At 44.7% G+C, this 14,425-nt stretch overlaps 1 protein-coding gene across 2 annotated transcripts in view; it reads left to right on the plus strand.

Moving 5' to 3' along the window:
* PHC2 (polyhomeotic homolog 2) overlaps positions 1-14,425 on the plus strand; it is a 44,743-nt gene that overhangs the window by 7,158 nt on the left and 23,160 nt on the right. For both annotated transcript variants that reach the window (XM_015598859.2, XM_015598860.2), the window contains exons 6-7: positions 9,452-9,870; positions 10,139-10,304. In XM_015598859.2, coding sequence (XP_015454345.1) covers positions 9,452-9,870; positions 10,139-10,304 — 585 coding nt within the window. The remainder of the gene's footprint in view (positions 1-9,451; positions 9,871-10,138; positions 10,305-14,425) is intronic.

Genomic DNA, 14,425 nt, shown 5'->3' on the forward strand with positions numbered 1-14,425 from the left:
ACACACACCCCCTCCCAAATGGAAGGCAGCGGGAAGTTTAGGATGCTGCAGATCCTCTCAGGGCCTCTGGGACAAAAAAAAAAATAGACTGAAATAACCCCTATGACTTGAGGTGGGGCGTCCTGGAGCAGCACCTGCCCTGGGCTCCACAGCTTCCCAGGCAGAGGTGACTCCTGGCCTTCTGCCCAGCCAACCGACTATGAATGAACTGAACAGTAAGAGCAAGCGTGCATGTGTGTGTGTGTGGCAGGGATAGGGGGGACCCACATTTTTTTGTTTGTTATTGGAGCATTTTTTGAGCTGGCTGGCTGGTTGCCCCCAGGGAAAGTAACCAGTGGAGACTCATCGTTGGGGGTGCGGGGGCGGGGGACTACAGCAGAGGGGAATGTGTTCTCCTGGGGGCTGTTTCCTAGAAGAGCAGGCAAATGCTCTAGTCCCAGCTGGGACTGCTCGCACTGACAGCTGTTTGGGGGCAAAACCCCTCCCCCATGGCAAGCTCCCTGCTGTTCTTGCTCCTGTCACCTTGGCAACCAGCTTCTTTAGGCTCTGCAAATAGAAAAGGTCCCTTATGCCCTGAAAAGGGGTGGGTGTGTGGGTGGGGGAGGGGAGTGAGGGGCGGAGAGCAGAGCCTAAGAGGTTGGGCTTCTCTGTGACAAGAGGACTGAACAACGAAGGGCAGAAGAGGGGCAGGCAGCAAGGTCCCATGGGCCCGGCCTCCAGGGAAGCCGAGTCCTAAGGGAGCTGGGCCACAGCTCCCAATAGGAGGCTCGCTTCTTGGAGTCCTCATTCTAGTGGATAAACTCAAGGCCTTGGGTTCACACTCAGGCCCAAAGGTGAGGAGAAAGTTGCTGACCGGGAGGGAGATGCTATGATGAAAGTGAACTGTCTGATCATTGAAAATCCTGGGCCCTTTTCACGCAGTCGTGCTGCAGATGCCAGGTCTTTGTTCTGTCTCCTCATCCGTCCTCAGGTCTCATGGAAGAGAGAGAGTTCTCTCTCTCTCTTGGGGAGGCCTGCCACACAGGCGGCTTTGTTTTATCACAGAGGGGGTTTTGTGTGAGGGAGTAGTGATTTCTGTCTGTGATAGGCAGGACAATGGGATACTTGCCGATTCTAGGAATCTTGGGTACCATATTTCTCTCCCAAAGTAGCCGTCAAACTGGGGCAGACACACTTTTACTTAGAGAATTTAATAAAAAACTAAAACATGCAGGTGGGCCTGTTATCTAGCTGGAATCAAAATTCCTAACAATATTGATGTTTGAATCACGCAACCAGCCATGAAAGTCATTTCAACTATTTGCTGTAGGACCAAATTTAGATTACTAAGAATCTCCTCCTTATATTACGGGGGCGGGGGGATGGGGGGGCAGGATATCAGTAGAGGAGTTTTATATTTTGCTTAACAACATCCCTCACCATTGGTGCGCACATGTGCATGCACGTGTGTGTGTGTATGTGTGTGTGTGTGTGAGAGAGAGAGAGAGAGAGAATGTGTCAACTGTGATACACAAAGGGCCTTAGAAACGTTGAGCATTCCTATTTTCCTGAAATTCTTCACCCTAGGCTCCTATTATGTATACCACTTCCATGGTTGCTGCCAGCTAATAATAATGACCAGTTAATGAACAACCATATTCCTGGCACTGTACTAAATGCCTTACCTACATATCTCGTTTAATCCTAACAATAATTATTCCATCTCACAAATGAAGAAGATATGACTCAGAAAGAATAATTATCATCCCCAAATAGATTTCCTCTCGTTAATTGTTCATTTCAGCTCAACAGATATCCACTTAGCGCCTATTACATGCCAAGCATAATGCTAACCATACGAGAGTTACAGAGATGAAAAGTTTAAGTTCCCACAGGAGTTGTGGAAATTTGAGTTGCACCTTGAAAAATGAATAAGTTTTAAGAACTGAACAGAAGGAGGATTATCTCAGCTAGCACTGGAAAGCACCTACACCCAGAGAGGCCATGTGTGCATGTGACCATCTGTTCACGTAGGTGAGACCTGCTCTTCTTTTTCCCTGCCCCACTATCATTAGCTTGTCAGACAGCAGAAGACCTTCAGCCCTGTCCCCCTTGTGTTTTACTCCAGCACACTTACCCCACAACGGAGCTTGTCCGTTCTTCCATTTCAGATACCTGCCACCTGTCTGCAGATGACTTCTCAGCATGTGTTCCTCCCTGTCCCCATCCCCTCTCCCTATAGATTACCAGCTGTCCATAGGATATTCCCACTTGGATATCATCCCACCTGCATACATATGTTTAAAATTGGGACAATTCATAAGCAAAACAAAAACGAACCCCAGAAGTCTTCCTCTACAGAAATGTCTCCTTTCTCAGTTCCCGGCTGCTGTCATGAGGTAGTCATGTACCCCAAGCTCGTCCTTCTCAGGCATATTTTGACTTCCTTTTCCTTCACTGGGGAGGCAGAGTGTTATAATGGGAAAAGCACAGGCTTTGATGTTGCCTGGTTTCAGACCCCAGCTTTTTCACTTACAAGTTTTATGACCACTGTCAAGTTACTTAATCTCTGTAAACATCAATTTCTTCATTTATAAAACAAAGATGATTTACCACAGGCTGTAAAGATGAATGAGATGGCCTGCAAAGGTGACCAGCACAGAGTGGGCTCAACGACAGAGGCTCAACTGATTGCCAGGACGTCCTGCTCACAGCTGCTAGAATCATCTTCCTCAGAGACATTATTTCTTTCTTGTTTAGAAACCCTTCATTGTGTCCTTATTTCCTACTTTGTCAGTCACAATGCCTAGTCTATAGGAGGGACTCAATAACTAGCACATTAATGGCTTCTGATAGACAGACCCTGACTCAGTGGGGGCTTTCAAAACGCTCCCCACATTGCCCATTGAACCACTCTAATTGCCCATGGCTTCTTCACACAGATCCTCTCCCTTCTGTCCCCTATTCCCACCCCTTTGTGACTTACTTCACCTGTCACATACCTTTTACCTCCCACCTTCTAGCATAATACTCCCTTTCATTGTCCATCCCTCCGAGATTATTTCTGAAGTTCTCAACACCTTCCAACTAATCCTCCAAGGCTTGCCATTTTCATTGGTGCTTACAGACTTTTGTTATTCGCTCCCCAGCAGCATTTTTTGAGCATTTGTTATTTGCAAGGCATCGTGCCTCATCTGTCAAATGCAGTCAATTTTCCCTTAACCTACTGCATTGTAGAAGTCACTTGGAAACTACCCTCAGTTCTTGTTTGTAAAATGGGAACACTGCCTATTTGCCTCAGAGGCTTATTGTAAGGAATACCCAAGATTCCATTTATAAAATGCTTTGAGTTCAAAGCAATGTTATAAATAACAGGTAGTATTTTAAGAATAGCTACCATTTATTGAGCATCTACTAGGTATAAACAAAGGCAGTGAACTTCTCTATGTTTTAAACATAATATTCCATTTGTTACTGACAAATACTCTATGTAGTGTGTATCACCATTTACAGAACAGGAAATCGGGATTCAGAGAGGTTGAGCAATTCGTCTAAGCCTGCACAGTCTGTAGGTGGCAGAACCAAGATTCAAACCAGATCTGTCTAACTCTAAAACCCATGTCTTTATCTGTTTATGCTGTGCTATCAGCCCTCTGCCAAGGAGGTAGTTTCTTTTTTAATGCTCCAGGCTGCCTAATAAGGAATCTTGCTCACAGAATGTAACTGGTAACTTTGCCAGCTGGCTGCAGAGCAGGAATAAAGACATGGAAGCATAGGGTAGACCACTGTAGAGTGCCCTGCAGTTGGCACCCTATTTTTATAATCTCATTTCCTCTTACAGGGAAACTTCCCTTTGCTCTACTTCCCCTCTCGTATTTCTCCTAATCCGCAGCCCAGAAGGACTGCATCATGGAAAATTTACATGGCTGTTGCTTTCGGTTTTTCTAAAAGGAGCTTCCTTGTCTATGGGTATTGAACTTTGACCTCTAGAGCCAACCTCAATCTTAGTTATTCCCTCAGGCTTGATCACAGGAGACATCTTTGGAGATGAGGACAGCCTCCTGAGGGTACCCAGCATCATTTAGACCAATCTAAAATTGCCTCCTCTTCTGGCTCCTCTCCCATGGACACCCTGCGTTCAGCTCTACGGGATGCTCTGTAGGTTCTTGAATGCACCATGGCATTTTATACCTCCAGGTCTTCCCACACATACTGTTCCTTTTATCATCTTCCTAACTCTGAATCGTGCTAAACACTTCCTCTGGGATGTCTTCACAGCTCTCCTTCCCAAGCTGAATCCACTTTTCTGTGTTCTCAGTATTCCGTGCTTATCTCCTATCATAATATTTACCAAATTATGTTGAGAGAATCTGTTTACCAGCTGTCTCTTTTACCAAACCGTAACCTATTCTAGGGACCATGTTTTAGCCAATACCAAACAAAGTACTTGATCTGTAGTGGGTCCTTAGTAATATTTGTTGAGTGAATGAATGGTTGAAAGTATCTCTTTGCTTAATTTTCTAAACCTTGAAGAGCAGTGGATACTAAAAAGTCAAGCCATTCCTCCCTCACAGGCATCCTCCCCTTGTCCATATTGCGGTAGCTTCAATTATTGAGGACTCCTAGAAAAGTAAGTATAGACACAAGCCTGCAACCTGTGACTGGGACGGAGTAGGATGCTTGCAGCTCCCATATACTTGAGGACAACAGTCCCAGCATTTCTGGGACATGAGCTGTTTCCTGCATACTTGAGCTGTTTCCTCCATTATTGATAAGTCGTCAGTGGATGCAGTGAAGGGGGTGTGTTAGTAATCCTTAATCCTCTTGTTGCCAACATCCAGCAGGTTGGGGAGCAGTGAACTGGCCTGATTCTAAGGAGGCTGTTCAAGTCTAGAGCATAGACCATTGCCTGGAGTCTCTCCTTTTAGCTGGGTCCTAATTCCTGCAGGAGGCCTGCCCCTCCCCCTCTCCATAACAGAAAAGGCTGATGAGGCCTTTCGAAGCTGTGGTTAAGATCCTATGGAACCAACCCTTTGTTCCGTAGCAGTCATGAACTTTCCAGCAGCAGGGGCATGAGGGAGCCAAAATGGGTACAAGGGAGAAATGAAGCTATTAGATCTTAGGAAAAAAATAATACGAAAGATCCAAAGAGATTTTTGCGCATTAATATTGTATAAACTGGTATGCCTCATGCCAGCTGTAGGGAAGAGTGACGTGGCCACCGCTGGTATCATGGCGAAATGGGAAATACCCTCCTTCACCACCCTTAACTGAGCTGGGAGGACCGGGAGGGCTGGGAGCGGGAGAAGAACTCAGTGATCTTACCACGATCAGCTGCAGATGTTTGCTGAGCATCTACAAACATGTCGAGCATTATGTTGGACAATGTAGAAAGTGAAAGAAATGTACAAACCTTCCCGTTAAAGCACATATTTTAATTAAAAAACTAAAATACATAAGACATGTCTTTGACTCAAAAGCCATTTAGTCTACTTGGATAGATGGGTAATAAACACACAAAAGAAAGGTGTTCCCGTTTAATTCAGTCTAAGACACCACCGATTGTGAGATGCACTTTTATTTTTTTTAACTCTAAGAAAGAAAAGCATTGCCAGTTGAACCAACATCATCAACTGTATGTGCATCCTAGTTCAGAAGATGTTAAAATGGGTGGCAGAAGAATCAATTTTTAAGAATCAATGAAATACATATACAAGATAGTACATATTAAATCACAAAGGAATCAAACAAACAAAATAAACTTTCAGGACTTCTGAGGGAAAACCCATAACTCAGAGCTAAGGCAAAAAGGGAGAAAACAGGAGCTAAGCCTGGGCCAAAGGGGCTTATGCCTGAGATTGCTGGAGCGGAAGGAGGGCACTCCAGGAAACGGAAGCACTGAAATCAAGGCCAAAAGGCACAAGGGGATGTGATGATGTTTCATTGACGATGAGCAGAGCTGTTAGGGTGGCCGAAGGTTAGTGCAAGAAGGCAGTGAGCTGAGGTTGGACAGGAGGAAGGTCTTGAATAAACCAGGATACTGATAAAACAAAAATGGTCTGCGGGGCTACACCCATCTCATACGTGTTCCAGGTCTGGAGAGAACACGTTTTGTGGGACAAGCAAAATGAAGTGCCACCATGTTGTCATTCGCTCATTCACTCATTCAGCAATAGACTGAGCATCTACTAAATTCAAGCTACTTTGGAGGAAACAAACGAATCACATCGATTATTCCTATTAAAGGAGATAAGCTGTTTACTGAAATGACTCTGAGATCAGTATCATTATTAACCCCATTTTAAAGATGATGACACAGAGGTACAGAGAGGTCAAGTAACTTGCCCAGTGTCCCACTGCTGGTCAGTGGCAGAGCTAGGATTCAAATGCAAGCATTTTGCTCCCAGACTCCACACTGCTCTAAACACTGCATCTCTGAGGGCAGTGCAAAGCAGAGAGATCTCTGAGCAGCTCAGAGAAAGGTCAGGGAAAGGATGATGAAGATTTAATTTGTGGCATTTTAGACAGTATGAGACATGGCATAAACTTTGTACAGGGGACAATGAACAGTAAAGATTGCTTGGATCAAAGAAATAATAAAAATTAAAAGGTTAGTTTGTGTTAGTGCAAGAAGGCAGTGAGCTGAGGTTGGACAGGAGGAAGGTCTTGAATAAACCAGGATACTGATAAAACAAAAATGGTCTGCTATCTTTTATAATTTGTGTTATAAAAGATCTTGAATGCCAGGGGCTTCAGACAGCCGCAGACAAAGGAGAGCCCCTGATGGCTTTTAATCAGGGATCAGATCTGTGCACTAGGAAGATTAATTTGCCATCATCCATAAGGTGGATTGTAGAGGGAAGAAGATGAATCAGAAAGACTCATTAGAAGGTTATTGCAATATTTTAAATAAAAGGACTTTGACCCAGGATAACACTGCAGTTAAATCATGGTATTTGCTTTTTATTGACCCCAAAAGATTAAAGATATATATTCCACCAAAATACCTTGGGTCTTTGACCTATGAACTTATTTAAGCCTTCATTAGCTTTGTTTCTCGCCTTGGCATATACTAGCATTATTTATTCTAAAACAATTGCCTTCGGTTTTCTGTGAGCAGCGCAGAGTTTGAGAGAGAGTGGGATAGATGGGGAGGCCCAGGGATAGAGGACCAAAAGGCCAGCATGCCTCTCGCAAACTCAGTAAGCAAACGTGTATCGATCCTAACTATACTCTCTGCTCTATAGATCTAGAACGTATTCCTCTCTCACCTTCTTTTTTCCACCTTGTAAATCCTGAATTTTAAACTGTTTTCCTATGATAGTCACCCCCATCAAATTTTAAAGCCGGAGGGACTTGTGTGATCACCTAGCCCAAATCTCTTGTTTCACAGATAAAACTCTGAAGCCCTCAGAAGGAAAGGGACGTGTCTCAGGCCACAGGGCCAGCGAATAGTGGGACATGCCTCTTAGCTTCTCTAACTTGCACCATTTTCATCTCTCGCCTCCGGTGGGCAGTCCCTAGAGCAACACTGTTCCCAAGCCAAGAATTCATGATTTTGTAATAAGGGAGAAAAAGTTTCACTTGGGGTTTCAGAAAGGATGCCAGTCATCCTGTAGATCTTTTTGGCTGTCAGAGCCTAACAGGGCACAGCATGGCATCTGCAGTCTCTCTCAGGTGCCTTATCAACAGTTGTCTTAAAAATTCCTGATTGTTAAGTTTGCCTGATTAACAATCTTTGCCTGATTATTAAGTTTTGAGATATTTACTGTAGAATTAGGAGACCAGGCTTAAGTTGGGGTCAAGGGCAATTCATAATCACTAGACGCCTGCTGGCAACTTCTATTTGGACGTTCCACCTTCACCTTGAGCCCAACACAATTGTCTCAAAACCTCATCACCATTTGAGTCTCTGTCTTCCATCATTGACTGGCATACAGACCGTAGACTGTGGCCTATCCATATTCCCTCGTTCTCTGCCTACAACAGTCAGTCGCCATGCACTTCGTTTATCCTTAACACCTCCTGTTTCTGTCCTTTCCTTTCCATTCCTATTGGTGTTCTGCTTGGAAGTCTGTGTCGGGCTCTAATGAGATCATTGGAAACGTACATGTAAACAGACAATTCAAGAAAGAAGGTACCTCCCCTAACTCAGTTTGAAATCTGCTTACTTTGCACCTGTAAGCATCACAGGATCCTTTTAAACTGTTAGCTCAGGACCCAGAATTTGCCTTCATCCTCTTCGGTTGTATAAATCCATTTGTGAGCTTCCTTAGCTCTCTGTGTTTCTCTCTGCTGCCTCTCCAGCTGTGGGAGTCTGTGCAGGGCCATTTTTAGGCAGGACAAATTTAGCTGAGCCACCCTCATGCTAAGGAGGCCTGGATGCCACTAGACAGAGTAAGTAACGTGAGGACAATCAATCTCTTGAGCTGAATTTCCTGAATCCCTACTGTATACAAGTCATGAGCTAGAAGCTGAAGGGATTACTAAAAAGTATAAGAATCTTCACCTCAAAGAGTCAGTCTGATTAAAATGGAAGAAGAAAAGACTAGCAGCAAATGGCAACAAATAAATTCCGCTCGAGGACAATAAGTTTAAGTACTTAGCGCCCATCTAAAGTCAGGCACAATGAGAGATTCTGGATAAGGAGACATGTGATAGCATTTGACCACAAGGGGTTCACAATCCAGAAAGGAAGATAGCTAGGAAGTAACCATAGCCCACTATGATACGTGTTATTATGGTAAAGGTATGCCCAGAATACTTTGAGAACCCAAACCAGGACTGAAATAATAATTTTAGTCATAATGAGAAATGATTGAACATGACTGTCAGGCACTGTGCTTATGCACATTATGTCATTTTCTTATATCATCCTGACAACAACTTTCTGGGCAGAAACATTTTTTACTTCCAATTTTTAGACAGTGAAGTCAAAGGCCAGAAAGGTTAAGTACATAGCCCCAGATCCCACAGTATGTAACAGAAAGAACTGGTAGTCCAGCCTTGGCCTGCCTCCTGCCAGAGTCTGAGGATCACAGTGTGTAAGTGGCACTTCCTGGAGGAGGCCAGCCTGAGCAGGCCCAGAGGGTGAATAAGGACTAGCCAGAAAGAGCTGGGTGGGGTGATGGGAGGCTGCACGTATTGCAGGCATGAAGAAAAGCGAGTGAAGGGCATGGAGGAGAGAGATAACATGGCACACATCAAAGAAGGCTTCACAGAGGTGAGTTTTGCACTGGGCTTTGAGGCACGACTAAGGGTCCAGTGTTTCAGCATAAGAAGAAAGCAAGAAAATGGAGAGAAAAAGTTGGGCCATGACAATGACCAGGCTGGGCTCTAAGTGAAAGATGAAAGCAAGAGACACTAAGTTTGGGAAGCCTTCTTTACATGGATGTGGGAAGGGGCACAGTTGGGAGACATAGCAGAAGATGAGGTCAAGCCATGCCACCTAACCTGGTCTTTCTCCCTTCAGCCTATGCTCAGCTACAGCCACAACAGCTGCTCTCACAGCCATCGTCAAAGCACCTGCAGCCCCAGTTTGTGATCCAACAGCAGCAACAGCAACCCCCGCAGCAGCAGCAGCCCCAGCAATCACGGCCCACACTCCAGGCCCAGCCCCACCCCCAGCTCACTTCGGTCCCTCCGAGCTTGGCCCTACAGCCCAGCCCTGAAGCCCATGCCATGCCGCTTGGACCAGTCACATCCACACTGCCTCTCCAATGTTCCACTGCCAACAACCTGCACAAGCCTGGAAGCACTCAGCACTGTCATCCTCCCACGCCCAATGCTGGGCCTCACAATGGATACCCCGAGGGCCTGTCCCACGCCCCACCACGCAGGTTCCAGCACACCTCGGCCGTCATCTTACAACTACAGCCTGCTTCACCAGTGGTGAGTAAGATAATCCCGAGGTTGAGGGGACAAATGGGAGAGTACACAACTTAGGCAATCCCATAGCTCCTGTTTGGATGTGTTTCTAGGTGGGCTGAGTGGTGAAGTCCTCTCTGGGTATTTCAAGAAAGAAAAGAGGCCTCTCTAATTTGGGGCTGGCAGAATCTTAATGTCCTTGCCTTCTACCCAAGCTCCACGGAAACAAGGGACATGTCCAGAATGTAAAGGCAATTCATGAGAAGATCATCTCTGTCCTGTCCCTTCACAGCCCCAGCAGTGCACCCCAGATGACTGGAAGGAAGTAGTATCTGGGGAGAAGAGTGTGCCTGAGACTCGATCTTGCCCATCACCACATCAGCAAGCCATCATCACTGCCATGCCTGGTGGCCTGATTGTACCCAAGAGCCCTAACAGCCAGCAGTCCCCAGCTCACGGTATGAAGTGTAGAGGGGCCCTTGGGAGAGGGGGAGAGCTGGCCTTCCTTGCCATCCCCTGGCACATTTCACTTGGACATCTAGGAACGGAGGGGAAACTATTGAAAGCCCAAAGAGGCAATAAGGAAGCCGGGTAGGTGGAACCAGGGGTGGGGGTAGAGAAGACGAATCAAGGATAAAGAAAGGAGACCCAGGGTGGTATAAGGGTAAAAGGGTAGAGAAAGACTCTGACTAGATGTCATCGTTGTCAGACATATCTGCATACCCGTATGCAGAGGTGAGAGTTCAGGCAGGTATCCAGTCATCTCAGTTCTCTGCTTCATTTGGTATGAGAAGGAGTTCTTGAAATTGGAAATATGACAAGGTGGCTGCATAGCTCAAAGATAAGGGGAATGCCTAGGGGGAGGTAAAAGGGGATTCAGAATGAGTTCTGCTCATGGAAAGCATCTCTGAAGGAACAATACTCAGCTCTGGGATCCCCATCTGTCTGTCTGTCAGTGCCCAGTGACAAGTAGACTTTTCCACAACCTGGGTTTCAGGAGACTCTGCTGGATCCCTCTACCCTGATGGGAGAGTCACAGCAGTACCTCTTCCTTTGCAGCAATCCATTTGCCTTCCTTCCCCTCCCTGCCAAGGTGCACAGCAATCTTGGCCCAGATCTCAGTGACATTCTGAGCCATGGGCCGCCTACAACTCAGGGAGGCAGTTCCAGTCATTGGACTGTGTGTTCAGGTGGGTGTGGGGAGAGCCAAGATAAAAAGAGTTTGGAAACTAAAGGAGAAATGAGACGAAATTACTTTAGGGCAAAGAAGCAGGAGAGGTTATAAATGTTCTATAATGAATGGAAGACAGGATCAAGGAAAAGGAAAACAAAAGAATATGGAGAAAGAACATTATAAAAATTGAAAGACAGAAAGGAGGTAATCGGTTCTCTTGGCACACATGCAAGATAAGGGGGTCACCATTTTGAAAAGCAGCCCATTCCATTGTGAAATTGCTTTAATTATCAGACAGTCACACTTCACATTAAGCCCAAATTTGCTCTCCTGGAACTTCTACCACTGGTTGTGATTCTGTCTTGTGAATTTTAACAGCGTCCATGTCCTACAGTGTTTGTAGACAGTTATGTCTGTTTCTTTGAGAGAGAGAGAGAGAGAGAGAGAGAGAGAGAGAGAGAGAGAGAGAGAGAGAGAGAGAGAGAGAGAGAATGCACGCGCGCGCAAGCGAGCAAGCGAATTTCCAGGCTAAATATCTATGAGTTTCTTCATTTTTACCTATCACATGTTAGGACTTCCCATTTCCACCATTCTGGTCATTCTTATCTAAGCACATTCCACTGTTTCATTAATTCTCTTAAAGCGTGATCTGCCAAATTAAGCACATTAATTCCAAATATAAAAAGCCACTATTCACCATCGGTGGGCACCTGGACCTAGCTGGTGCCCACCGATGGTGAATAGTGGCTTTTTATATTTGGAATTAATATAATTCTATAATGAATGGAAGACAGGATCAAGAAAAAGGAGTTGTCTTCCCTGAGTTGTCTTCCATTCATTATAAGCCCTTCAAGGGACAGGACTGTTTCCAAGGTCTGCATGGTATGGTAGGGAGGAAGAAAAATTTGTTGAATACCTACTATGTGCCAAATACTGTTCTAAGTTTTCCCTTACTCACTTATGATAATAACCCTGAGAGGAAATTATTATTGTCCCCATTATTCAGAGGAGGAAACAAAAAGCTTGAAGAGGCTCCAGGTCACATAGCTATGAAAGGGCAGCACCATGACTCTGACTCAAGTGTAACTCCCTTACCTTCCTTCATCAGGACATTGTACTCATAGCCCCACATCTTGTGAATTTAGCCCCATAGTTCCAGCTTAATGAGAAAATAGTAATGGTTAATAGTTAACATTTATCGAGCCCTCTCTGCTAGGCTTTACATGTATTTCCTCATTTAATCCTGACAGTAATCCTCTGAAGTAGGAATCATTTTAAAGATAAGAAAACTGAGGCACACAAAGACTACGTGGCGGGGCAGGAATGTTTCATATCTGAATTTTGTTACTCATTATACTAACTCCTCTGCTTAACTTTGCCATTTGTGTATTATATAGCATGTTTTCTTTGTCTTTAACCAATTTGCTGATAGAAATATTGAGTGTGACTCGGCTGAGGACACATGCCCTGTCTACAGGTTGGTGATTCTTTGTTCAAGTATTTGTTATCCAACAACCCCTAAATGAAATAACATTAGCTTACCTTTCTCCATCTTGTCTATAAAGCTCTCAAAAATCTCTTTCTGAAATCTATTCAAGATGATATACACATATCAAGCATTCTGCTCCTGAGGTACTATTTCATGAGAGAAGTAAGCTTTGCACAGTAGGAACAGTCGTCAACCACTGAAGATTTAACAGTATATCCATTCTGTAGGTGTCTTAGATGTCTGTTCCATGCAAAGCATTGTGGGATGGGAGGTAATATATAGAGAAATAAGATCTGTACCCTACCTTCAAGGAGCTTAAGGTCTGTTGGGACAGATGAGAAATGCACAGAAAAGAAAAAGTACAATAAAAACTAAAATGTGATAAATGCCATAGAAGGATTATAGGTAGGTGATATAAGATGGAAAGTTACTACCGAGTAGAGATTATCAGGATAGATTGCAGAGAGGAAATGGCATTGTTCTAGAGCAGGGGTTGGCAATCTATACCCCAAGGGCCAAATTCATTACATCACCTGTTTTAATACAGCCCACAAGTTATTAATGGTTTTCACATTTTAAGATGTTTAAGAATCAAAAGAATAGTATTTCATGATACACGAAATTATATGAAATCCAAATTTCAGTGCCCATAAATACCTTTTATTGGAACACAGCCACACTTATTCATGTATGTATTGTCTGTGGTTGCTTTGCTGCTACACCAGCAGAGCTGAGCAGTTGCAACAGAGACCATATGGCCTGCAAAGTCTAAAATATTTACTATTTGGTCCTTTGCAGAAGTTCATCAACCACTGTTCTTGAGTCTAGATCCCAAAAGATAAGTAGGACCTAGCCATGCAGAGTTGGGGAAAAAGGCATTCCAGGAGAGAGCAGTGGAAGTAAAAAGGTAGGTAAGCAGGATAGTGTGGACATAGAAATTGAGTAGTTGATCCTGTGTTACCTTCGTTTATAAAACAAAATATAAGTGTAAGAAATGCAAAGGCAGAAAGGGGAAGTGTGAATATTAATGAAAGAATATTAATGTGAATATTAATGAAAGAAGGCTTTAAAAATCTGAAAAATATTGGAGGGTAAAGAAAGGGAATAGAGAAGAGAAAGGGGGTGAAGTAAGCAATCAAGGACTATAAAATAAATGTAAAACGTAGAAACAAAGAAAAAGGGATGAGGGAGGCCTGAAGGAAAAAAAGCAGGGATGGGGAGGAGGCCAAATGCTAAAAAAGGCAAGAAAATAGGAAAATGTTCGGAATACAGAGAAATCAAGCATGGAGAGATTCCCGTTGTGTACTCAGCATAAGCGGGAGTGAGAGTGAGACTTTTGAGTCACCTAGGACTTTTGTATTCCCCACATCTCCTAGTATATCTACGGAATGAATGTGCTTCGCCACAATTCAGTTTAAGCTAGTGTGGTTTAGGAAGAGCTACATTTATTGGGCTCCAACAGTGTGCCATGCACTGCCGGCAAAAATGTCCTCAGCTAACCGCCCCTCCCACCCCCCCACGCCCCGCAGTAAGCCTAAAGAGGAAGCATTATTCCCGTTTATAGAGGTGTAGCTGAATCACTTTGGTCATTACTTAACCTCTCTGATCCTCAGTTCCCAGTGGAGAGGATGACTACTTGAAGGGTTCTTGTGAATGCTAAGAGTGCGTGTGCGTAGGCGGCTTGACACATATTAAGCACTCAATTACTGGTAGTCGTTATTATTATTGCCTCCGAATTGGTCGAAGCGAGAGTCCCAGCCCTCCAAGCCACTGCGGACTTTTGACGGGGTAAGGGCAGACGTCTTCGTGGCGTCGCGCTCGCCTCCCCAAACCTAAACCTGACCTCCCTAACACGCCGCAGGCCTAGCTGCACCGCCCCGAGGGCGCGGGGCGGGGCCGGCGCGGCCGCACAAAGG

The sequence above is a fragment of the Pteropus alecto genome, unplaced genomic scaffold, assembly GCF_000325575.1.
Source record: "Pteropus alecto unplaced genomic scaffold, ASM32557v1 scaffold39, whole genome shotgun sequence".
Classification (NCBI taxonomy): Eukaryota; Metazoa; Chordata; class Mammalia; order Chiroptera; family Pteropodidae; genus Pteropus; species Pteropus alecto.